Source organism: Macaca fascicularis, chromosome 6 (assembly GCF_037993035.2).
Source record: "Macaca fascicularis isolate 582-1 chromosome 6, T2T-MFA8v1.1".
In the NCBI taxonomy this organism is placed as follows: domain Eukaryota; kingdom Metazoa; phylum Chordata; class Mammalia; order Primates; family Cercopithecidae; genus Macaca; species Macaca fascicularis.
Genome location: NC_088380.1, coordinates 177,052,142 through 177,076,120, shown reverse-complemented (window position 1 = coordinate 177,076,120; position 23,979 = coordinate 177,052,142). Strand labels below are relative to the sequence as shown.

General features: G+C 42.6%; 1 protein-coding gene across 2 annotated transcripts in view; it reads left to right on the top strand.

Annotated features, from left to right (window-relative positions):
* LCP2 (lymphocyte cytosolic protein 2) overlaps nt 1-22,120 on the top strand; it is a 50,992-nt gene extending 28,872 nt beyond the window's left edge. For both annotated transcript variants that reach the window (XM_073994718.1, XM_005558492.4), the window contains 14 exons: nt 1,591-1,688; nt 3,003-3,069; nt 3,187-3,270; nt 7,053-7,078; nt 7,184-7,203; nt 7,303-7,410; nt 8,837-8,867; nt 11,061-11,073; nt 11,773-11,902; nt 13,354-13,403; nt 16,986-17,080; nt 17,691-17,768; nt 19,318-19,473; nt 21,383-22,120. In XM_073994718.1, the coding sequence (XP_073850819.1) occupies nt 1,591-1,688; nt 3,003-3,069; nt 3,187-3,270; nt 7,053-7,078; nt 7,184-7,203; nt 7,303-7,410; nt 8,837-8,867; nt 11,061-11,073; nt 11,773-11,902; nt 13,354-13,403; nt 16,986-17,080; nt 17,691-17,768; nt 19,318-19,473; nt 21,383-21,505 (1,079 nt within the window). In that variant the 3' untranslated portion in view covers nt 21,506-22,120. The remainder of the gene's footprint in view (nt 1-1,590; nt 1,689-3,002; nt 3,070-3,186; nt 3,271-7,052; nt 7,079-7,183; nt 7,204-7,302; nt 7,411-8,836; nt 8,868-11,060; nt 11,074-11,772; nt 11,903-13,353; nt 13,404-16,985; nt 17,081-17,690; nt 17,769-19,317; nt 19,474-21,382) is intronic.
* The last annotated feature ends 1,859 nt before the right edge of the window (nt 22,121-23,979 follow it).

Genomic DNA, 23,979 nt, shown 5'->3' with positions numbered 1-23,979 from the left:
GTGGTGTTGACAGAAAATAAACAAATATATACGTGCATAATATACTTTCAGGGAGTAAGCTGAAAATGGAAGATCGGTACCACAGAAAACGAATACCATTTAATCCTTTATGTGGTATAACTCATTTTCATGTTAAAGCCCTTTCACAAAATGCTGTCTCAATGTCTCATGGTGGTTTTTAAACATCTGTGTAATAAGGATAACCATGATCAAGTCTATTTCTTATATAGGGAAGTGGAGGTCCGGAGAAGCAATGGATAAGTCAGTTGTTGAGTGCCTTGTGTGTGCCAGTCATTAAGATACAGAGTGAATAAGACAGCCCTCGTCAAGGGACTGACAGTCCGGCGGGTGAGGCAGCCTCCAACAGATGAGCCATGAGGTTACTTAGTGAAACTGTGACACAGAGACAGGAAGACAAGTGCAGGAGATGAGGCTGGAGCGTTTGCCTGAGGGTGTAATCTTTAAGCTGTGATATTAAGCCAAGATTAAAGGATGAATACAAGTTGGCCAAGTGGAAGTGGATGTGGTAAAGAAGAACATTTGAAGCAGCAGAAATGGCCGTGCAAAGGCCCTGAGGCTCAAAGGAGCACAGCCTATTAGAGAAGCTGAGAGATGGCCAGTGTGGGTGGAGTGGGGTGGGATTAGGTCAGGCTGGGCTTGCTCCTACCCGCTTCCCTGTGGAAGAACTGCACCTCTCCAAGGCTGGGACTAGAGTCAGGCAAGAGAGGCACCCAGGGCACAAAGCATTAGGAGGCCCTACCCACTCACCCCTCTTGCTTGATGGTCTTGTCCTGGGCTTTCCCTGTCAAAGGGGTAGGAAATTGCCAGCCTGTCAACCCGGCCTAGGGACACTTCCCTGGAGATCTGGATAATGTGAGTTTCTACCCAGATAATGTGAGTTTCTGTTCAAGGCAAATCTAGCTTCCACTTAAGAGTCTGTGGTCTGGTAAGAGAAGTTGGTGACCAGCTCCTCCCTTTATGGGAAGAGATGAGCAAAAGGAGGAAGTGTCAGGGAGGAGAGAGCCGAGGACATTGGAGAGGGGAAGGAAGGGCAGACAGAACAGGATCCCTATGGCAGTGAGAGCTGACTTCACCCCGCACAGGCAACTGGGTGTGCCTGTGAGATTTTTGGCATGCGTGTGTGTCTCTTGTGCACGCGTGTCTCTGTGTGTGCAGGTGTGTGCATATACATGTGTGTGCGTGCATGTGTGCACATGTGTATATTTGTGTGTCTGCATACAGAGGCATGTGTATGTATACTTCTTTACAAAATTGTCTGAAAATCCTCCCTTCCAGTTTTGGCTGAGCTAATTGCAAAGAGGCCTTTCTTGATTGGCAAAATCTCGGATAAATACCTATTCCTGTGAAGTGCAAAGAGAGCCGAGCCTGCGTATAAGGAGAGTGACACAAACTAGTACAGAAAAAATGGGCAGGGAAGGGTGGGTGAGATCCAGGCTGGGTCTCCCCGTGGCTGGGGCTCCTGCTGGCACTGGTGTGGGCCTGGGGGTCCCGAGCTGCATATCTGTTCCTGGAGACCCCTGAGCTTGGCTCACACTCCCATTTCACTTTAATAACCTTGTGTTTCCACAGACCGGCCCCCCTCTGGGAAAACCCCCCAACAGCCTCCTGTGCCCCCGCAGAGACCGATGGCCGCCCTCCCGCCCCCGCCCGCCGGCCGGAACCACTCGGTAGGCCTCCTCCCGTTCTTTTACTTGGTGTCCACTGCAGTTATTTCCTCCGCCAGAGAGAAAAATAAAACTATAAACATCTTTATCTCATTCTAATTTTGTAAGAAAAGATTATAATGTTTTCCCTCGGCTGGGGAAATGCATACCCAAGCACTCACAAGTGTTTCTTTTCTGGGGTCAAATACTGGTGGTTTTTGTTTACTTCCCACTATTTGAGAGAAGTGAAAACTGTAAAATAAACCCAAAGAGAACTGAATTAAGCCCGTGGCACCTACTGGTGTTGCGTGGGCCTCTCGCCTGCAAAAAGACTTGCGCCACCTTCTGGCCGACACCTGAAATTCCAGGGACAGGTGCCTTCCGACCGGAGGAGACAGAGGTAGCAAACCCCGTTTTCTCTTTCTTCAAGCATACAGCCTAGCTCTTGTGAATCTGATAAGTTTCCAGAGTGACCCTGAGATGCTCAGACTAAGGAATTGATAGTTACGAATGTGTTCTCTTCACAAGTTTATCCACAAGTGCATATTACCTTTGACATTTGAAGACCTTCTTTTGAGATTCAGGATTCACTTATTTAATCAGCAAATATTGCCTGAGCAGCTACTATGTGCCAAGCAGAGTTCTAGGCATTGGGGATAAAGTGGAAACAAGATAAATGAGGTCTCTGCTTTCTTAAAGCTCAACTAGGGCTAGGGGGAGACAGGTCGTCAGACGGTAGACAGATGTCTGAAAGAGATCATTTGAGTAGTTATGTGTGGTTGGGGGGACAGAAGACCAGGTAACATGATGGTGTGGAGGGGGGAGGTGACAAGGAGCTGGGACAGAATGAGCCAGTTGTAGGAAGAGCTGGGAGAAGAACATTCTAGGCAGAGGGAAACAAGTGTAGGGATGCCAAAGAGGGCATGACCTTGAGATTTTCCAAGAACTGCAAGAAGATTCTAAGGTGGAGACCCCATGGGTACTGAGAAGGGATCACAGGAAAGAGTTGAGAGAGCAGACGTGGGCCAGCTCAGGCAGGGCCTTGCAGGACATTACCGAGTTTTAATTTTGTTTCTAATGTGGTAGGAGCCACTGGAAGTCTTATCAGGAAAGTGACATGCTCACTCCGCTGCCTGCAGAAAAGAGCTTACGTGGCAGAGTCTAGAACAGGGAGCTCAGATAGGAGGCTACTGCAGTAGTTCAGGGAAGAAATGGTCATGGATGTTTTTAGGCAGAACATGAAGATAAGGAAAAGTGAGCAGATCCAGACAGGTTTTGGGAGTGCCAGGTCTTGCTGATGTATTGGAAATGCTTCCTAACGTTTGGATCTTTATGCAGCCACTACCACCACCCCAGACCAACCACGAAGAACCCAGCAGAAGCAGAAACCACAAAACGGCAAAGCGTGAGTACAAGGGCTGCTCTCTCTTGCCCTGTTCCCACCAGGCACTCCCCTAGCCCCACCCCATCCCCAGCCGACTGCTTTCTTCTTTTCATTGATGTCAGCCTTTTCCCCTTCCAGTCCCTGCTCCTTCAATAGACAGAAGCACCAAACCTCCCTTAGATCGTTCATTAGCTCCGTTTGACAGAGAACCCTTCACACTAGGTGGGTATGATTCACATTTAATGCATAGTAATAATGATAAGCTGTTATAAAGTGCTTCCTGCATGCGTTTCACATGCACCATCTCATGTAACTATGGCCACAATACTAGGAAATGGAGACTAGTAGAATCATCCTCATTTTACAGATGAGGAAACTGAAACACAAAGAGGTACCTTCCCAAGATCACACAGCTACCAAGTGATGGGAGTAGAGACCTAAACCCAGATTTGCCTCATTAGAAAGCTCCTGCTCTCTGCTCCTGGGGGTGGTGCTGCTTCTCTATGTGATGTGTGTGATCTGTGTACAGAAATCCCATTGTCCTTCAGCCAAGAGGCTTTGGGGTACAGAGAGAGGATCTGAATTGAGACAAGGGGGTTAGGGGAGCTGGTGTCTGCTGCCTTGCCTGCTACTTAGTAGCTCACAGACCACTGGGATGTTAGTTTTTCAGGGCTCAATCTCCTAATCTGTAAGGTGGATGTTCTGTACATAGAAAATGCTTTATAAAATCCCTAAGGTGCTATTCAAATGTCAGGGATGTTTTGGTTTTAGGTACACAATTGACCAAACTTGGGTATACCACAGTCCTTTTTCTTCACAATTTACACGGAATATTCTTGGATTGCAGTTACCTTCATGGGGAGCTATTTTCAATTCAATTCTAAAACTTAGCTACCATTTATTGAGCAACTACTGTGGGGCAAGTGCTCTACATACTGCGAATACACCTACAGTATCTCTAATCCTCACACCAACTCAACAAAGGACATGCATTTTTATCCTCACTTCTCAGATTATAAAATTAAGGGTCAAAGAAGTTGAATAATTTGCCTAAATTTGAACCCTCGTCTTTCTGACTTCTAAGTGGGGGCTCTTTTCCACCATATCACGCTGCAGTTGAGGACCCTGGGTTTTAACTTGCTGTGAACTACATGAGTCTGAGGAAGGAACTCTGCAACTGAACGGAAAGGAGCTCAGAATCCCAGCTGCCCCTCACCCCTTTCTTGGCTGTGCTCTGAGCCAGGCATTTAGCTTTCTGTGGCCTCAATCCCTTTTTGTCTGTCAGCAAAATGACTTTCAGTTCTTGGATTTGAGGCTGCTGCTCACTGCTCTTTCCCCGAAGTACATCACAGCTCTGCTGAGTCATGCAAAGCTGTGCTGGCTGTTTTGGCTTGGAATCATCTGCTATAGAGAGCTGTGTAATTACATGGAAATGAAGACAGATTTGACTTTAGATTCCAACCCTGCTCACTGCCATGAGCCAAGACATCAGAAAAGTGGAACACTGACATCAAATCCTTCACAATCCCCTCCTGACACAAAAGTTATTATTTTAAAAGATTCTTTTTTTCTATATTTAAAAACATTTTTAAAAGACACACTTTTCTGACAATTTCTGTTTTACCCTTGAATTAGTCCCTTTTCTGTGATGTTTTGGAAGGATTACTGACTTCTTAAAATGTTTACACTCCACATGAGACTTTTAACGTACTCAGAGAATATGCAAAAATTGGCAAATTTTAACATACTTATTAGAGGTTCCACCCCAAAGCAAAGTTTCATAAACAGCTTTTATACCATCAAAACTCTCCCACTACCAGCAAGTTCCTTTTTTTTTTTTTTTTTTTTTTTTTTGAGTCAGGGTCTCACTCTGTCACCCAGGCTGGTGTGCAATGGCACCATCATAGCTCATTACAGCCCCAAACTCCTGGGATCAAGCAATCCTTCTTCTCCAGCCTCTCAGAGGGCTGGGATTACAGGTGCATGCCACCATGACTGGCTAATTTTTAAATATTCTGTAGAGACTGGGGTTTCCCTGTATTCACCAGGTTGATCTTGAACTCCTGGCCTCAAGTGATTCTCCTGTCTTGGCCTCCCAACAGGCATGAGCCACCACACTCAGTGCCAGTAAGCTCTTCACAGTGAGGCAATATTCTTATCATGGGCCTGGCATATACTTGGTCCTTAAAGAATAAATCATGTTGTGAAAATACAACTCCACACCATTCGCCATGGGGCATTAGCTGCGCCTGGGTGTGGAAGGAAGGGAAAGAAAGGCGAGTTCACTAACAATCGTCAGCCCATATGACCATATCAAAGTCAAAATAAAAACGTAGAGGCAAATCTCTAAATTTGTTTTATTTAGGAAGAAAGAATTGCAATTTGGGGCAATTGGTCTTCAGGGTCTTCAGTATGTCTGAAGAACATAAAGAAGATTGGAGGTTTTATTGAAAAGAGAAGTGTTACATATCGCTCATTGACAAAGTTCATTGGTTATAGCCGGGCGCCGTGGCTCATGCCTGTAATCCCAGCACTTTGGGAGGCCTAGGCGGGAGGATCACGAGGTCAGGAGATTGAGACCGTCCTGGCTCACATGGTGAAACCCTGTCTCTACTTAAAAAATACAAAAAAATTAGCCGGGCATGGTGGCAGGTGCCTGTAGTCCCAGCTACTCGCGAGGCTGAGACAGGAGAATGGCGTGAACCTGGGAGGCGGAGCTTGCAGTGAGCCGAGGTCGCGCCACTGCACTCCAGCCTGGGCGACTGAGTGGGACTCTGTCTAAATTAAAAGAAAAAAAGAGAGAAAGTTCATGGTTCTGGGGGGCTGGCAAGTTTTGATTGGTGAGCGATGGCAGAGGGCAAATTAATCTTCAAGTGGCAGCAGATTATTTCAGCAACTACCAGATAAAAGTGGTTTCAGGTTACAGCAGGCAGTTTCAGCAGCCAACCTCGCACAGAATCACATTTCTGGAGCAATGATATGTGTCCTGAGTGCTTTTCCCTCTGGCTTCTCGACTGTTTTCCTTGGATGTGATAAAATTCCCAGTTTGTATGATCAGCTTTCACAATCAAGTGCCTGATCCTGCATACAAATTGTCACCCAATTCTTACGGCAAACCTATAGAGTTTTAATCTATAATCTTCATTTTAGAGATGATAATGTTGGGACTCAAAAACCTTAAATAACTTGCTCATGGTCATATAGGATTTGCTTCTAGACCTGGTTGAATTCTGTTAGTAATACTTTTATCACATTGAAGACAAAGGACATATTTATTCTAGGGGACTTCAGATAGAATACAAATTAAATTGCTTTGAATAACTTTGTGATGCAGAATTATTAAGTACACCTGGCATTTCTTCAGGGAGCCTGAATGTCAACTGTGCTAGAAGAAAAGCAAAACAAACAAATACCAACAAAAACCAAGCAGACAGAAAAGATTTGCAGCATACCAGGAGAATCTCCTGAAATGCTCTCCCCAAGTTAAAAGTTTTTTACAAACTAAGTGGAGTGTTTCATTTAATTTCAAGTGTTTTACAGAACTGGATAAAAATTAACCTCTCCGTGGCAAGTGGGTTTATTTCAGATATGAAAAGAAAACTTAGGCTGCAGAAGAAATATTTTGACCAATTAAAGAGGCATAAAATCCCAAAGAAAACATGAATCCTTTTGATCATCAGTTATATAAAAGAAAATGTTGATTTTTTTTTTTAAAGCACAGAATCCGCAATACTACTGGTATGTACACAAAGCTGTGTGACCTTAAATGTAAATGGTCAAGCCATTTAATTTCTCTGAGCTTATAAACTTTGGTGCTCTGTAAGGGACCCTTCCTAGTCTAAAGTTTCTGCTTAAATCCCATCAACCCCCAAAATGCTTTGATGCTTAATCCTCATCAACCTCCAAAAGGGTTCAGACATAGTTTCATCAAACTGTTTTTAAACCTCATGCTTATGAAGTTCTGAATTCATGGCCCATCTGCTGTCTGTCATTTTTATTTACAGGAAAGAAACCACCGTTTTCTGACAAGGTAAGCTGTGACCTTGATTTTTGGTTTTGCTTGTTTTTTTCGCATCTTGTCTTTATTATTTGAAAAGTGCTTGGACACTCATACATCTTCCCTCCTGTCTTGCAGCCCTCAATTCCAGCGGGAAGGTAAGACCGTTGCATCTACATGAGGGTACACGGGACACTCTGTAGAACTCTGCCTTGGCAAAATTTGTTTCTCACACATCCTTTTCCTGAACTCCACAGGCCTCTCGGGGAGCATTTACCCAAGGTTCAAAAGCCTCCTTTACCACCGACCACGGAAAGACATGAAAGAAGCAGCCCCCTACCGGGGAAGAAGCCACCTGTGCCAAAGTAACTGTCTGGTGTTGCTTGAGCTTGTCATTCAGAGTGGCCAACAGACAGGCTGTCCTGTGCTGACTCTGCAGTGGGAACTGAGGCTCCTTGGTGCTCCTGGGCTCCACGGTGCCCTGGGGCGGGGTGGGCCTTTTTTTTGCTGTGGCTTGAGGGATGTTCAGGCTTCACAGGTTGGCTATGAAGGATCAGGGTCTCTTTGAAGGAAATGGACTCTACTGAGAAATGAGTAGAGCGGCATCTAATCAAGGGCGTGGGATGACTGCTGTTTTTAGAGATTCCAGTCAAATATTTCATTGAGTTTTCCTACCTCGTCATAGCAAAGCCTTCACAGTGCCTAGGAACTGTACTCACCATTTTATTTTTCAATACAGGTAGCAGAGAGGAAATGACTGGGGGAGGTTTTTAGGTCACTGCAAGTGTCTTCCTTACTGCTCAACCACATTTTATAATTGCAGAATACTGAGCTCTGCCTTAGTATTTTTAACTTTGCTATGAAGTAGTTTTCAGCCTATTTACCAAATGGCACACATGTACCTGGGGTTAGGGCCAACCTTGCTGCTTGCAAAGGATACAACCAAGGCTTCCATCTCATTTGTGAATCAGGGATCATAACTATTGCCCTTGCTTGGCTGTTGTGAGGATTAAATTAGGACCAGGGCTAAAGTTTGTGCCAAAAATCTCCTCAGTAATGGAGTTTGATAACATTTTAGTGTAATATTTTTAAAAAATCAAAATAAATGCAACAAACTCATAAGGAACAAAGTTCCAAAATTTTAAATAAACACAGGTTGAGATGATGATGTGTGAAGCAACAAATTGTCCCGCTCTCCCCCATCTCCCCAGAGAGGACATGATCAGCCCAGGCAGTGCCGATGCCTGTTGCAGCCCTAAGGCAGCTGTCCGCAAATCTGTTTGACTGGCTCATTCATCTGGGCAAAGCGTACCAAGCCCCTTCTGGAATAGTCCCAAAGCAGCAACATTTTCTAATTGTCTTCTCTTTACACCTAGGCGGGCCCTGAGAGGGCTGTTTTAAAACAACAGCAAGGGAGAATATTACCAAAAATGTTTTCATTTCTTGGGAGAAACAACAGCTCAGTGAAATTTAATAGCTCCTAAAGAGTTAGTTTGCTGACTAAACCATATATATATTTATGTATTATATATATACGCATAATTATCTGCTGCATTGGTTACGCGGAATAAAGGTTCGCTTAGCTCAGCTTGCAATGACGACGGAACGTTGAGTAACCGGATGTCCGTTCCACCCCCTCTCCCCTGCTCCATGGGGGTTTGTTGCTTCCCATCTTCCCTGGGCTCAGTGGGTTCGATTTCTCATTATTCAATGAAGCAAAACTGTACTCTGAGGCTGGCTCTTGGAAACGCTTCACGCTCAGTTCTTTCTCTTTGCCCTAATTCATTTCAGGCATGGATGGGGAGCAGACAGAAGAGAGAATGTAAGTACAAAATGTCAGTTTGTAAGTGCTTGATACAGGGAAAAGCCTCGTAGGCTCTGAGGAGGTTGGGACTCCCTCCACCTCGGCCTTGGTCCAGCACCTGGATCTGGTCCTGCACCCAGGACACTCTTAAGGGCTGGTGCCTCTGTCTTTGGGCCTTGGTCATTGTCTGGAGTCCATCATGCTGTGTTGTTTAGCTCATGTCTAAGAGCTGCCAGGGTGGCTGGGTTAACTGCAGCCCCATTACCAGGGGCTGGTAATTAGAGAGCGCAAGGAAAAGAAGAGGATAAAGTAAGGGATGCCCAGAAGTTTGGGCCATGCCTAAATTTCCAAGGCTACTGTCTTCCTTTTCAATACTTCCTCAACCTGAAAAAGAGGGGAAATAGCATTTCTTGAATGCCTATCACATGCACATTGCCATGCTACTTAAATATGACCAGCTGTCCCTTGTTTGCACGGGATGCTCTCAGTGTTAGCACTGAAAAGCCCCATGTCCCAAGAACTGCCTTCATCCCAGGAAAACCAGGAGAGTTGGGTATTACTCACTTTACATATGAGTATAATGAACCTGTAAGGAAACATCTTTTCTCTTTTACGGAGAGGAAATTGAGGCTCAGAAGGAATAAGATGCTCTTTGCAAATTGCGTGCTTGTAAAGAGCCAGGATCTGAGCCCAGATCTGCTGAGTTTCTCTTCACCATAAATCCTCTGAAGGCCATCAGACCCCTGCTCTCATTCAAGGGCTCAGCCCAAAAGTGCCTGCTATTTTTGCAGCTCTGTGCTAGACTCTGCGTTTCTTCCAATGAAGTGCTGAGATCTTATGGAGACACGCGTACCCACAACCCCACATGCCAGACAGCATGCAGTCATGGGATGCTCTGTGGGGCTGAGGGAAGAAAGTGTCCTATGTGGCTCAAGGAGCCAGCAGTGACTTCCTAGATGAGGTGAGATTTATGCTGGTCATTGAATGATAGGAAGGACACAGAGTCATTCTTAAAGAAAGCCCATGGGGATTCCCCTCAGGAGTGTCCTGAGCAGGTGGATACCAGTGCCCACAGAGGCTGCAGATGGTGAGAACAGTAGCTTGGCTGGAGAGATAGGGACAAGGCGGAGGTAAGGCTGGACAGTGAGGATAACATCACATTCCAGGTTCCTGGGCTCTGGAAGGATTGACACTTGTGCTTAGGAGAATCTGGGAGTTGTATTTTCTGGAACCAGAGGGGAAATACTTGCAATAGTATTGAAGAGTGATTTTGTCGTGTGGGGTTTGTGAGCCCATGTGCGTTTATTTATGCAGCTCTTTGCTGGGACTCCCAGTTGGCCAACTGAGATGAATGATTTTGACTGTGGCCTTTTTTGCCTTCTCTCAGTGTGTGGTAGGATTGTTGATGGCAAACTTTTATTAAAGAGCACTTAACATAAGCCAGGCACAAGTAGTAACTAATTTAATCCTTTTAACAACACTTTGAGAAAGATGCTATTTCATCACTACAGATCTGGCCTAGCTAAACAAGTTCAAGTTAGCCCTTTTGGTCTACTAGTTGGTGGCAACATTTTTTCTCTTTGAACCTCATTTCTTATCTGAGTAGAAATTAAAGTAGTCCCTCCCTTGTCTAATTTCCCAAGGTTGCTCTGAAGATAAAAATGGTGAGGATTGTAGATAAACCTTGTAAGCCACTGTATAAATAAGGTCTTATTGCTCTTAAGAAGAGTGACCATTGCAAAAGAGAGCCAAAAAGAAGGCTGAGCTTTGGTCGGACATATTTGGGGTTGAATCCATCTCTGTAACTCATGGCAAGCTAAGAATTCTTCCTTAGCATCATGCTTTTGTAAAATGAGGATGTTAAATTTTTGGAGGGTCACCACGGGAACTGAATGAAATCTTGTGTATGAATCTTTTGGACACATTGTAGATATTGTCAATATTATTTATATATTTTAGGCACCTCAGAATTTATTTCATGCTAAGTATATGAGAAGAATCTCATACTGGAATGCCCTTAGATGATTGTTTGTATTAAGAAATTATAAACCACTTAGCAAGTTCTATTATTCTCCACAGTATATTTATTATAAGGATGTATAACTGCCAAAGACAGAAGCAGATACTTATCTGATGGAGAAATACAGTTTTTATTTTAAGAATTGTATTTTGATGATAGCTTAATATCTTTTTTTTCTTTCCCCTTCCCAGGATGAAGATGATGGTACGTTCGGAAACACATTCTTACAGCTTATAACTCATTCTTTCATTTTCCTGCTCAGGCATTCAAACAGAATTGTTTAGTACAGGAACCCCATAGAATCAATTACAAGTCTTAAATTAGTATTAAGTAGACTTATGTCAATTGGCATACTGCATAAGTATAGTAAAATGGAATTACTTGGTTGGATTACCAAAGAAGACGAAATTCTTGTGTAACAGTGCAGATTACTTAATCATATCAGAAAATGTAAAATTGCATGCATGATTTGATGGAAAAATTTCTCACATTTATGTCTTCTAACACGCTTGGGTAAAAAATCAGTAACTACCAATGAATGAGATAGCATAAAATTTTGACTTTCATAAAACAAAACTTGTAAATCACTTCTGAAATTTATAAGGTTTCCAGCTGACAATTTTCTGCCAAGTTAACATTTCAAAAGTGAAAAACCAAATAAATGTGTATTTTAGAGTATTATCTAGATCTGCACCCCTTTGTAAATGGATTCTGTGGTGGTTAAGTCATCTAGAAACACCTTGAGAGCAAGGTTCCATCCTACTACTGCCTAATTGGATGTGACCTGCTGGATTTTTGTGACCTCTTTATACTAGCTGTTTCTAACTGGGGGCAGTTATGGAATGTTTCTTAGTGAGAGCTGGGATCTGACAATCATATTCATTGTTTTCTACCTCTGCACAGTGCATCAGAGGCCTTTGCCCCAGCCAGCACTACTTCCTATGAGCTCCAACACTTTCCCTTCGAGATCTGCTAAGCCAAGCCCCATGAACTCTCTCCCGTCCTCTCACATGCATGGAGCATTCTCAGAAAGGTTTGTGGCTCTGTCATGAAATTCTAGCTGAATATAATGTTTAGGTCCATCTAGTACTGAAGTAATGCCAGGTGGATTGAGAAAGAAGGAAATGATCAGGTTGATAGTAGGGTCTGAACATTTTGGGTCTTAAGACATAAAACCAAGCTGAGCATTTAGAAGGGTGTGTTAATCCACCAGTGTCCTCTGAGTCTCTGCTTGAGATGAGAGGGGTGAGGAATTGACTTCCTCCTTGATCCCTCCAGTAGAATGGGCCTTTTGGTAGAAAACAAAGAATATTTTCACTTTATGAGTTCAAAGAATCAACAAGGATTAAGAAACCCAGTTGGTCTAAGTACTTGAAGTTCATCTGCATCTTGGCTGGGGAGACTGAGACTGAGAAAATGCGCCTTGTGCTTGGCTGGTGCTAAGAATTCATTGCAGTCTCTGTCCGCCTGTTTTCTCAGTAGCAGCTGTGTTTCTCAGGGCTGGTATGAGGCTGCCCAGGGGCAGAGGCATGAACAGGAGAAAGGCCCAGTCATTATCCCCAAACAAGCCCAAGGACAGCCTGTGGTGTTCCCCAAGTCCTCCAGCCCTGTGGGCTCACCTTCTCTCTTAATATTCAAGGAGAGAAGTCAAGACCCTTCCCTAAAATTGTAGAAAACTCAACCACCGACAAGGCTCATCCACCCCTGCCAACTCCTAGCAGGATTCTCACAATGCTTCCTCTGCCCTGGGACCCTCTGCCCCTGAGTTTCCACTGCTCTTCTCTCTCTTCCCCCTGGCCTCTGCTGCCCTGTCTGCTGACTCTCCTGCCGCTTTCCTCCACACTAGCCCGAACCCCATCCTTCATTCGCACGAAATCCCACTTGCACAAGGTTGCTGTGCAGAGCAGGCTTTTCCCAAAGGCTTGGACTGATGGGTGCAGGAGTTGCTGCTCAGCGTGGAGGGAACAGACAGCATTTCAGGGCCCCCCTGGGCCCGCTTCCCCACCCCAGCCCTGCAAATACTATCACCCTCTGCTGCAGAGCCACCTAGCATGCACTTCCCTTCTCACCTGGCCTGCTCTCTCCTTGCAGACCCTAAGACCCTGGGGATTCACTGCTCACCAAAGACATGCCTATTAATATAATGTCCTGGCAAAAGAAAAGTCCTCTGAGAAGAGGACTTCTATATTCTCCCAACTCAAAGAGCTCAAGTTGCAGCCAATGTTTAAAGTAACTTTTAAGTGCCCTTTACACAGTTGAATGTTGCTGTTGTTCTACTTTATAAAACTTGTTAGACTTTGGCATGGTCCACAGTGGGATGTGGTGAAGTTCTGTCCCTGTGCCCAGCCCCCATGGTTTTGGGGGCAGCAGGGGAAGTGATACCAGATCAAGAAGCTTTTGCAGTCTGGCTTCCCTAACCAAGCTCCCCTATCTGGCCCCATCACCCCAATCCAAATAAATTTTGTTTTTTTTCTGTCTCTTCAGTAACAGCAGTTTTCCACAGAGTGCCTCCTTGCCGCCATACTTCTCTCAAGGTTTGTACCCTGGGCTTTTGTGACCTGCTTCAGCCATCACGCCTTTATGACTGGGTCCCTAACCTGTCCCAAAAGCTTTTGACGAGGGTTTTGTTGTTTCCAAAAAGCATCTGATTTCCTCATTCAGCATTTAATTCAGTGTCTGCCGTGTGCCAAGGGCTGTCAGACTGATAGGATAGTACCTAAAACACAACACACACACACACACACACACATATACACACCCGTACACACATGCACATATACGTGCACACACACGCATACACACATACACATATATACATGTACACACACATATACACACATCCACAATACATGCACACACAGGCATATGCATACACACATACACACATGGACACACCTACACACACTTCACCAGGAAGCCAGCCCTCATCCCCAATCTTCTCGTGCAGAACTACTCCTCCGGCTGCTGTTTCCCTACAGACCTCGGAATCGTGCTTGGCTTTCTCTGCAGTTTTAGATTTCCATGATTAATCTGTCCATGGTTGTGAGTTGGGAGCATGTTCAAAATACAGACTAAAAGAACTTAACCTCACAGATGCTGATTCAGTAAGTCTGGAGTGAAGTCAGGGACCTGTGTTTTTAATAATACCACCTCTGGATGTCCAGGATAAGTATTGGCTTAGGGTGTTCTGCAACTTGAACGTGCATACAAATCACCCAGGATTGCAGATTCTAATTCAGGAGGTCTGGGATGAGGCCTGAGTTCCTGAATTTCTAACGTATTCCATGCGACACTGTGACTGCTGGTTCATGAACCACTTTGAAAGGCCGGGGCAGGACTAATTTGTGTTTTTTATCCTTAAAGACTTGCAAGTGACAGGCACTTGGTAGGCACTTTAAAAATGCTTGTTGAATGAGCATCAAATGACTGTGGAAAGTTACCCAACTCTAGTAAGTAGATCTTTACCATTCCAGGAAACTGGCTTAGCGTTGCCAGATTTTCCAATTTTTTCTCAAGAAAAGTGAAATTATTTAATGTTTAAATGTTGTCTTAAATTTTTTAAAAAAATGCTGTGAAGAACAACAACAAAAAAACCACTTTTTGGCCAGGCGCAGTGGTGCACGCCTGTAATCCCAGCACTTTGGGAGGCCGAGGTGGGTGGATCATCATGAGGTCGGGAGATCAAGACCATCCTGGCTAACGCGGTGAAACCCTGTCTCTACTAAAAATACAAAAAATTAGCTGGGAGTGGTGGTGGGCGCCTGTAGTCCCAGCTGCCCAGGAGACTGAGGCAGGAGAATGGCATGAACCCAGGAGGCGGAGCTTGCAGTGAGCCGAGATTGCGCCACTGCACTCCAGCCTGAGAGACAGAGCAAGACTCCGTCTCAACAACAACAACAACAACAACAACAAAAGCCACTTTTTTTTGCAGTCATGTTCCATGTGCAGTGTGTGCACAGGCCAGTGTGCATTCAGTAGAAAACTATATTAGTAAATTTGGATTGACAGCCTGAGAATCAAGAGCACATCTAAGGTATTCAGTTGGATGCATCATTCCATAGAGGGGTGAGATCCCACTGCTGACACCAGTGGCACCCACTAAGTTTTCAACGGTTTCTAAGCATTTGAGGTTATGGTGTCCACGTTCACCACATGATTTTCACAGTTTCCCACCCAACCCCTAATTTTTTACAATCCCCAAAACTCACTGTGTTTTGCAAACACACATTTGTGTTACCTTCTTGCCTCTGTAGCCATCTGAGTTCCAGACACATCACAGCAGTATTTTCCAAAGCAAGTTCCACAGATCTCCAGTTTTATGAGTCTGAGATGGAGCTTATTAATGCAAATAGTTAATTATTTCTGGAACATTAGCTTCATCCAAATTGATCCCTTTTCCCCTAAGACTGCCAGGACACCTGGTCCTCGGTCTTCTCCACTGGTTGCTCCAACATCAGAAGGGTAAAAGTTGTGTTGTGCATTGTCCAAAAATCTGTGACGACTCCCTTGAGAGTCTAGATATTAAGGGTGGTAGGCGACTACAATAAAACAGTATATGTGCTTCTCTGTTGTGAATTATAACTCTATGACGCTGACCTGCAGGTACAGAGGCAGAAAGAGAATCATTTCTTAACTGTAGAATAGCCATGCAATGCGGGCCTTGGTTCTGTTACTCTCCTGTATTGTTAGGTTTCATTCATTCAACAAGCATTATAAAAGTGCAAGTGTTTGACTACAAAAAAAGTGGGATGGGGAAGGTCTGTCTAGGTACTGGGAACTTGAAGAAGGAAGGTACTGGCAGCTCCGGGCCAGCTTGTTTAGAAACAGGGAAGGAGCATCCTAAATAATCCTGGTGATGTGGCTCAGGAGACTTGTTTAGAAACAAGGAAGGACCATCATAAATAATCTTGACGATGTGGCTCAGGAGGCTTTAGCCCTTCCAGGTGACTCTCCTCTCCTCAGTGGTGTAACAAGGTAGACATAGTGACAATCCCTGGTGTAGAACCACCAGAAGTACTTGCTAACATGCAGATTTCTGGGCCCTAGGTGCTTGAAAGTCGCCCAGTGATTCTGACTCATGCACAGTAACATTTGGTAACCACAGGTTTAAGTTTTGGCTTTGCCACTGATAGCACATGATTTGCTTAGCCTCTGAGCCTGTATTTCCCCATATGCAAAATGAAGACAATACCTACCTTGTAATGTTGCTGTGAGGATTAAAAAAATGTACACACAGTACCTTACTCAAGATCTGGACAGAGTTGTACTGAATACATATTTGTTGAAGGTATGAATGAATGATGGATGAATAATTAAGAGAACATTCGACTCACAGAATTTTTCTGTCTTTAACCACAGCCTGGCACACAGAAAATACCCTGGGCAACCGCAACAAACACAACTAAACCTTTCCTGAGATTCGGAAACTTTTTCCTAAAGTTTCAAGGAATTGTAAATGAGAAAAAAGAGTTTTAGAGAAGATGAGACATAAGCGCTGGGTAATTAATAGGTGCCCAACACAAACTTCCTGATCTGTAGAGCCTTCTATGTGAGTTGAACAGTTCTACCTGTTCAGTTAGAACAGCAGGTAGCAATATTTGATTCTAAAAGCTAGCAATATTCTCAAGGTAATTTCATCTTCTCTTGGGTCACTTACATTTCTTTTTGTGGAAATATTAAGAACATAATTATCTTCATTACTGCCTGTCCCTACATCAGCTGTTGGGAATCCATTCTGCCTATGCTGAGATTATAAGAATCTATGAAAGATATGTCTCTTGAGCATTCATTTTAATGTTCACACTCATTAAAACAATTGTGAATTTTTTAGTAAAGGGATCTAGTCACTTTATATTATGCAACATGCACATTTAGAAAATCACTCCAAGTTGAGGTTCTCTTCTCAAAGTTTTACTGGCATGATTACAGAATAATGCCTGAGTAGCCTCCATGGTTTCAAACGGAAGAAAATTATTTTTGAAGCCCTGGTTTCTTAAAATGCTAACAGTAGGACCAACCGCAAGGGTATTTTGAGGGGGGGGGGGCGGGAATGTGTTTTGATAGCAGTAAACAATAGCTTACAGTAAATTAACTTTCAGAACTCTGTACTTTTGAAGGCCCTAGCAACAGAGCACCTATCAGAGCCGAAGGCAGAAACTTCCCCTTGCCACTTCCAAACAAACCTCGGCCCCCATCCCCCGCGGAAGAAGAGGTAAGAAAGTATATGTTTTTATTTTTGTTTGTTTGCTTTTTCCCTGGTAAAAGAATCACCAGAAACTCCCACTGAATGTTCTTCTATACTTTTATCTTCCGTTTGTTTTATTTTATTTATTCGAAAAAAAGTTAAAGGAGAAGATCCAGATGAACAATATGTTCTTTTTCCTTGGCATTCTTTCAGACTCTTTCAATGGCAAACGTGTGTTTTGCATTAAATGGCAAGAAAAATAATCCTGTTTTTTATGTTTATGACCTTGATTCATCACTTAACTGCTCGATAAACCAGTTTTTTTATCAAGCAGGTTATTATGCTAAACTGAAGAAATTACTGTATCTGCATCTTTCCTGATTAGAGGTTCCATACTGTAAGGAACACTTATTCACAGGTATTTTTGCAACCAGCGTCATGATAAAAAGCAGTTCACACAAAATGTCTTCTATTTAGCCTCAGCTAAATGACTCTGAATGCAAATTAAGAAAACAAATGTTTCAAACCTCCTGGAATTGAGGTGGTGATTTATGGAAATGATTACTCAGAAGCTTTTCTTTTCACTTACATCTGTAACTGTAAAATTTATTCAGTTTCTAAAAATTTACATTTTCAGAATTCATTAAATGAAGAGTGGTACGTTTCTTATATTACCCGACCAGAGGCAGAAGCTGCTCTTAGAAAGATAAACCAGGTATTGTGCTATAGTTTATTTTAACATAGTTATAAATATTAATGGCAGAGAAGGGAACTGACTTGTCCTGAGTACCCATTACAGGCTAGTAATTCTGCTAAGTGCTGTTGCTAACTGTGATACCTAGGAGACCCATTAGTGCCAGCTTCACAACTATCAGCACCCATAGCAGGGATTCCTAGGCTCGGGAATCATTAGGCTGGCAGAAGAATCTCAAGGCAGTCATTTGGCTGGCAGAATCTTAGGAGATTTGATTAATGAAAGAGTTTGTCTTGTCATACGAATCACACGGTGTCAGAAGGAGGCTCTCCTTCCCCCAAAGTTCCAACATGGTACCAGTTCTATCTTCCTCTTAACACAGATGTGCCATCCTTGTTGATGTGAAAGGACCGATATTAAAGAGACGGCAGCAACTTTTTGCTTTTTGCCCTAGACGTTTCTAGCTAGTCCTTTAATACATAAAGTCTTGAACATATCTCCCGTAGCCAGTGCCGACACTTTACCTTAAATTTATTTATCGGAAATGGGAAAGCAAAACTCTTTCATCTTTCACATCTAAACTCCACACCAGTAGTTCTCAGTAGTAGCTGCACATTTAAATCACCTGGAGAACTTTTGAAAAATCCCGATTCCTGAGTCTCGCCTTAAGATTCTAATTATTCTGGGGTGCTGTGTCAGCTCTGGAGTCTTCAAAACTTCCCAGGTAATTCTGATTTGAAGCCAAGACTGTGAATCACTGATCCAGAAGTATGTTTGTTTAGCAGAGATGTTCTGACAGGCTCAATTAACTTGCAATAAAACGAACAAAGGAAAGCCATTATTGCCAACTCATGGCTATTTAAAGCTATCCTGATTTGGTATGAGGAGAAGGGAGTAGTTTAAAGGAGTCCTTTCCAATTAATTCTATCTTAATATTAGATCTTTATAGCATTAATATTATGTAGCAATAATTTATTGAATGGAAATTTAAAGTACAGGACAATCAAAACAGTAGTTTAGCAAATATCAGAAAAAAAGAAAAGAAAAGAGAACATCTGCATTCAATTTTGTTCAAGTGTCTGATGAAGGAAAGACTATCTAGGGATCACAAGGTTTTAAGAAGGGTGAATTTCACGGCATTTGGGTCTTTTCTGACTTTGGATGTGGAAGAGAAAGGTTAGGGAATTAACTCACAGGAATAGTAGGAAGATATATCTTGAGTTAACCAATAAAGTTTTTTATTTCTCCTGGCCTTTTATCCACTCAACCACCCATTATTTATTAGGGAACAAAAGATTCCATTTTTATAAGAGACTTTAACGAGATTGACTCGGAAATTTCTCTGATACAATCTCTGTTGCCTTTCTTAACAACAAAATAACTCATGACACATGGGATCTGTAGCTGTGTGGAGAACTGAATGTTCGTTGAATGACGGGTTTTGCACTCAAGAAGCTGCAAAGTGCAACTGACATGTTTGTCAGATCCCTGGAGGCTGGTCTACTATTCTTGCAAGCAACAAAAATATTGACTTTTACTCTCCCATAATAACAGGAATTTATCTTTTTAGGATGGCACATTTCTGGTTAGAGACAGCTCTAAAAAAACAATAACCAATCCATATGTCCTCATGGTGTTGTACAAAGATAAAGTTTACAACATCCAGATCCGTTATCAGAAGGAAAGTCAAGTTTACTTGTTGGGAACTGGACTCCGAGGGAAAGAGGTAAGGATTTCAAATTTCAACATTTTCCCAAAGTCTTTTTTTATGCCACTCTGCATGCCTTCATGGAGCAATCTTTGGAAGTCCATGCTGTATGGCAAATTTAGAATTAAATCACATTAGTGAAGCCCTTCATTTATTGGAAGAGAAATAAAGCAAAATCTTTACAATGGTTACTTCTGCCATAGGATTCTTTCTTGTATATCTTTTATTCCAAATAATCCCATGTATAATTTTCAAAAGCAAGAAAAAGTATGTTAACTTAAAAAAATCTATTTAGATGGTGTCAAAGGTAAGTTCCTGCTATTATTCACCTCTGTGACATAATTTTAATGTAGGTTGCATTTTAAGTTGACACCACCTGGAAAAGAGGAAAAATTATAATATTTGCTGGGGTGATTATTCAAATACTTGGCTCATTTCTTAACAAAATGGAGCTTTGGCCTTGTGAAGATGGCCAGATTGCCAAAGAAATTCTTCTCTGTTAGGCCAAGGTTTAGATTCTCATGCCAGTCACTTTTTGAGTGATAATCAGAACTGATGGAAAAAAACCCTCAGGGCTAGTGTTTTGCAAAGGAAACTAACAACTGAAGGTAATGCCCCAAACAAATTCTAAGTTCAAAGTTCCAAGAGGAGGACCAGCTGAATCAAACATGTCCAGAATGAGAAACAGCTTACCCATAACTTCGGCTTCACATACTTCTGTTATGATAATGATAATGAATAGAAAACAAAATGCATACTTGTGGTCAAATGTTTGAATCACTGGTTGGCAGTGGATAGAGCTGCACAGACCCTATAGAAGCAGAGGTATTTGCCCTTCAAGATGTATCTTGGTACAGTGTGGAAACACACAAGTTCAGGCCAACCACTCATTGCAGCTCCCATGGAGGCAGGCACCTAGCAGATTAGTCTTCAAGGAAGTGCATTATCCTGTTAGGGTTCCTAGGTGAGTTGTGACCCATGTCTAGAAAAATGAATTAGGCTTTTCCCTCTCTAGCAAGCAATCAAGGCTGGGGCGATCCAGGCTATGGCTGCAAAGACTTGCCTGCTGAGCCCTTATGAGTGTGAAGGTGGCAGTGAGGACACAGCAGAGAGATCAGGAAGGAACCCCCGTGCCATGCTGCATATCCCACCTCTAGACACCATGAACTGTGTCTGACCTCCTGAGTCCTTATACTTCCTAACACTATTAACGACTGGGGGTGAAACAGAGATACAGAAACTGAAACCAAAACCAAAAACAGAGCAACCTGAGGCAAGAATATTGTAATTGTGACTATGTACATGACCCCTTCATATGAAGTTAAAATATATGCGTTTCAAATTACATATATATATATATAAATACACACACACACACACACACACACACGTGCACATATTTTATCTTTTTTTTTTTTTGAGATGAAGTTTCCTTCTTGTCACCCAGCCTGGAGTGCTGCAGTGGTGCAATTTTGGCTCACTGCAACCTCCGCCTCCCAGGTTCAAGCAATTCTCCTGCCTCAGCCTCCCAAGCAGCTGGGATTACAGGCGCACGCCAGCAAGCCCAGCTAATACTTTTGTGTTTTCTAGTAGAGACAGGGTTTCACCATGTTGGTCAGGCTTGTCTCAAACTCCTGACCGCAGGTGATCCACCTGCCGTGGCCTCCCAAAGTGCTGGGATTACCAGCGTGAATCACCGCACCTGGCCCGTATTTGATCTTTTATCTATGGTTTGCTGGATGTTTATGGGAAATTTTTCTTCAAAGTTCTATAGCAGAAATCATTAAACTAATTGCCACATTTACATTTTTTCCCACAATCCTCATCACTTGAAGAGGCAGGATATATTATGCGGCTAAAAAACTGAAGGTGAAGTTCCTGCTTTTCATTCCAATGTTGACTCATCCCCCTATCTTGGCTCTTCCAGGACTTCCTGTCTGTGTCAGATATTATTGGCTACTTCAGGAAAATGCCACTTCTGCTCATTGATGGGAAAAACCGAGGTTCCAGATACCAGTGCACATTAACGCATGCGGCAGGGCACCCATAGCAAGTTAGAGCCGAGCGAGCGAGCCCTCCTCCTGCCTCTGCTGCCAGCACGAGATCAACCAGCCTTGGCCAACGGACAAACACTTAGGACTGAACTGAACCCCTCCCCATGAACACAAGGGTTTTAGCCTTCCCTTTAAAAACAGTGTTTGAAATGAAGACTGTCAAATATCCCATAATTTATTTATTCTTCTTCAATGTTTGTAAAGTGCATAAGTCATGTTCACACTTGAAGTCTAGTAGTGCACTGTAATAATTCATTTTTTAAAAGTTTTTTTAATGCCCATTTCAAAATACAATAGTTTACACAGCTACAAAAACAATTTGGGGCAAGTTTTAAAACACTGAAACAGTAATAGTTATTGGTATCACATAAAACTGATTTTCTTACAGCCAAACCTCTGTCAGTCAGAGGCATTTATTAGTTTTATACATGTAATTTGAAAATTACTAAACCTCATTTTCTCAGCAGCAATAATTTAAGAGGCTTCAAAAATATAATTTCACTCTTACTTATTTGGTATTTTTTTCCTGGGGGGATTTTTATGTAATTTTTTTATGAAAAGATAAATGCATGTTGAGATAACTTCTGGGATTAAAATAGTCTTTTGCTTTACTTTTTTGGTTTCCTAAAACAACTTTATTGACTTTTAGTCCATACTGTTATATTTTCGTCTTAAAGAAAATTTAAACTACAAATACCAAAACATTTTAAATTTAGGGATAAGACTTTGGTGTATCGTGGGTCTATGTTTAATAAATACATCTGGGGTTAAATTGCCGTTTCTTCACATCTCCACACCCACACTAACCATTACACCTCCCCACCAACCTTCTCTCAACCCCAAAAGCATTGTCCAGGGACATAGATTTTACCAAAGGCTCCCTGGGAGGATGAGGGAGCAACACTTTAGATAAATTTGATCAGACTTTCTTATTAGATATGGCTCTTCTATCTCTTGTTATCCCCCTGACAGCTCTGCCATAAAGTCCCTTCTCCTCATCCTTCCCAAACAGGTTGTATAAGTGCTTTGAAGTAACTAAACTCTTTCCTTCAGTTTACTAATCTCACTTAACAAAAAATATAGGCATTCAGCCAGATTAAAAAACTGGTATTCAGTCAAATAGTGACAATCAGTTGTTCTTCAAGTTTTTCCCTTTGGGACCTTGGTTGTTATTGCACAACTTTTATTAGCAACAATTTTTGGTATCTCTGCTTAATCTGCAAGTTTTCGAAATGGAAAAGAGTATCTTGCATCTTCATTTTCATGAGCTAATAAAAGGGGTATTGGAAGGAATCTAAGAAGTCACCATTTTAAAACTGATGATATGTTAAGATAAGGAGTATGCGGAATGTAGAGACTTTTAACTGGTAAAAATGATGTTTCACAAAATCTCATCCTTAATAACCAGAAGTTCTCAGTTAGGGTCCAAAACTTGGGAGTTCTAAGGCTGAAAACTCTGCATTCATTTACATGTCTATACAATAGGCTATTCAGCAAGTGTTTACTTAGTGTCTCTTCTGTGGTAAACAAGTGAGCTAGGTACAAGGTAATAAGGATAGCATACACCACAGGTTCTAGTATCGAGTAAGCTCAACTTGTCTTGCTTCACCGTATTCTATCCTTACGATTCAAAAATATCTAAAATGAAGGACCTGATCGATTTCAAAGCGACTATTTGGTAGTGAATCATGTTTATAAAACAAACCAAAGCTCATTTTAAGTCTCTTAGTGGAAAGGGCCATTAGGATTAAGATGTTCTGTTCCACGGCTATGACTGAAATCAGTATTGGGAAGCTAATGTTTTCATGACTAGCATTCTCTCTCTGTTCAAGCACTGGCAACTCCTTTTTGCCAGGCCTTGCCTCTTTTGGCCACAGGCCTGTATATGACCCCAGGTGCATCAATCACAGGTGCTCAGAACTCTGCTCAGTGATAAATAGCTTACTAAAGCTGGGTCAGTCAGGGTCACTCTCTGGAATGTTAAACATGAAGCCTGAGACAAGATCTCTCTTCTTTTTTTTTTTTTTTTTTGAGACGGAGTCTCGCTCTGTCACCCAGGCTGGAGTGCAGTGGCATGATCTCGGCTCACTGCAACCTCCGCCTCCCGGGTTCAAGCAATTTTCCTGCCTCAGCCTCTTGAGTAGCTGGGACTACAGGAGCCTGCCACCACGCCCAGCTAATTTTTGTATTTTTAGTAAAGATGGGGTTTCACCATGCTCATCAGGCTGGTCTTGAACCCCTGACCTTGTGATCCACCCACCTCGGCCTCCCAAAGCACTGGGATTACAGGCATGAGCCGCTGCGCCCGGCCAAGATCTCTCTTTTATCTGGGGTCCCCAAAAGGCAATGCTGTACACTTGGAGCTGCCTGCTGCCCTGCAACTATTCCCATTTATCAATTATCTGGAAGAACCAGTCTACAATAGAAGAGAATGAAGCCAACACACAAAAACACAGTAAAAGGATAAACA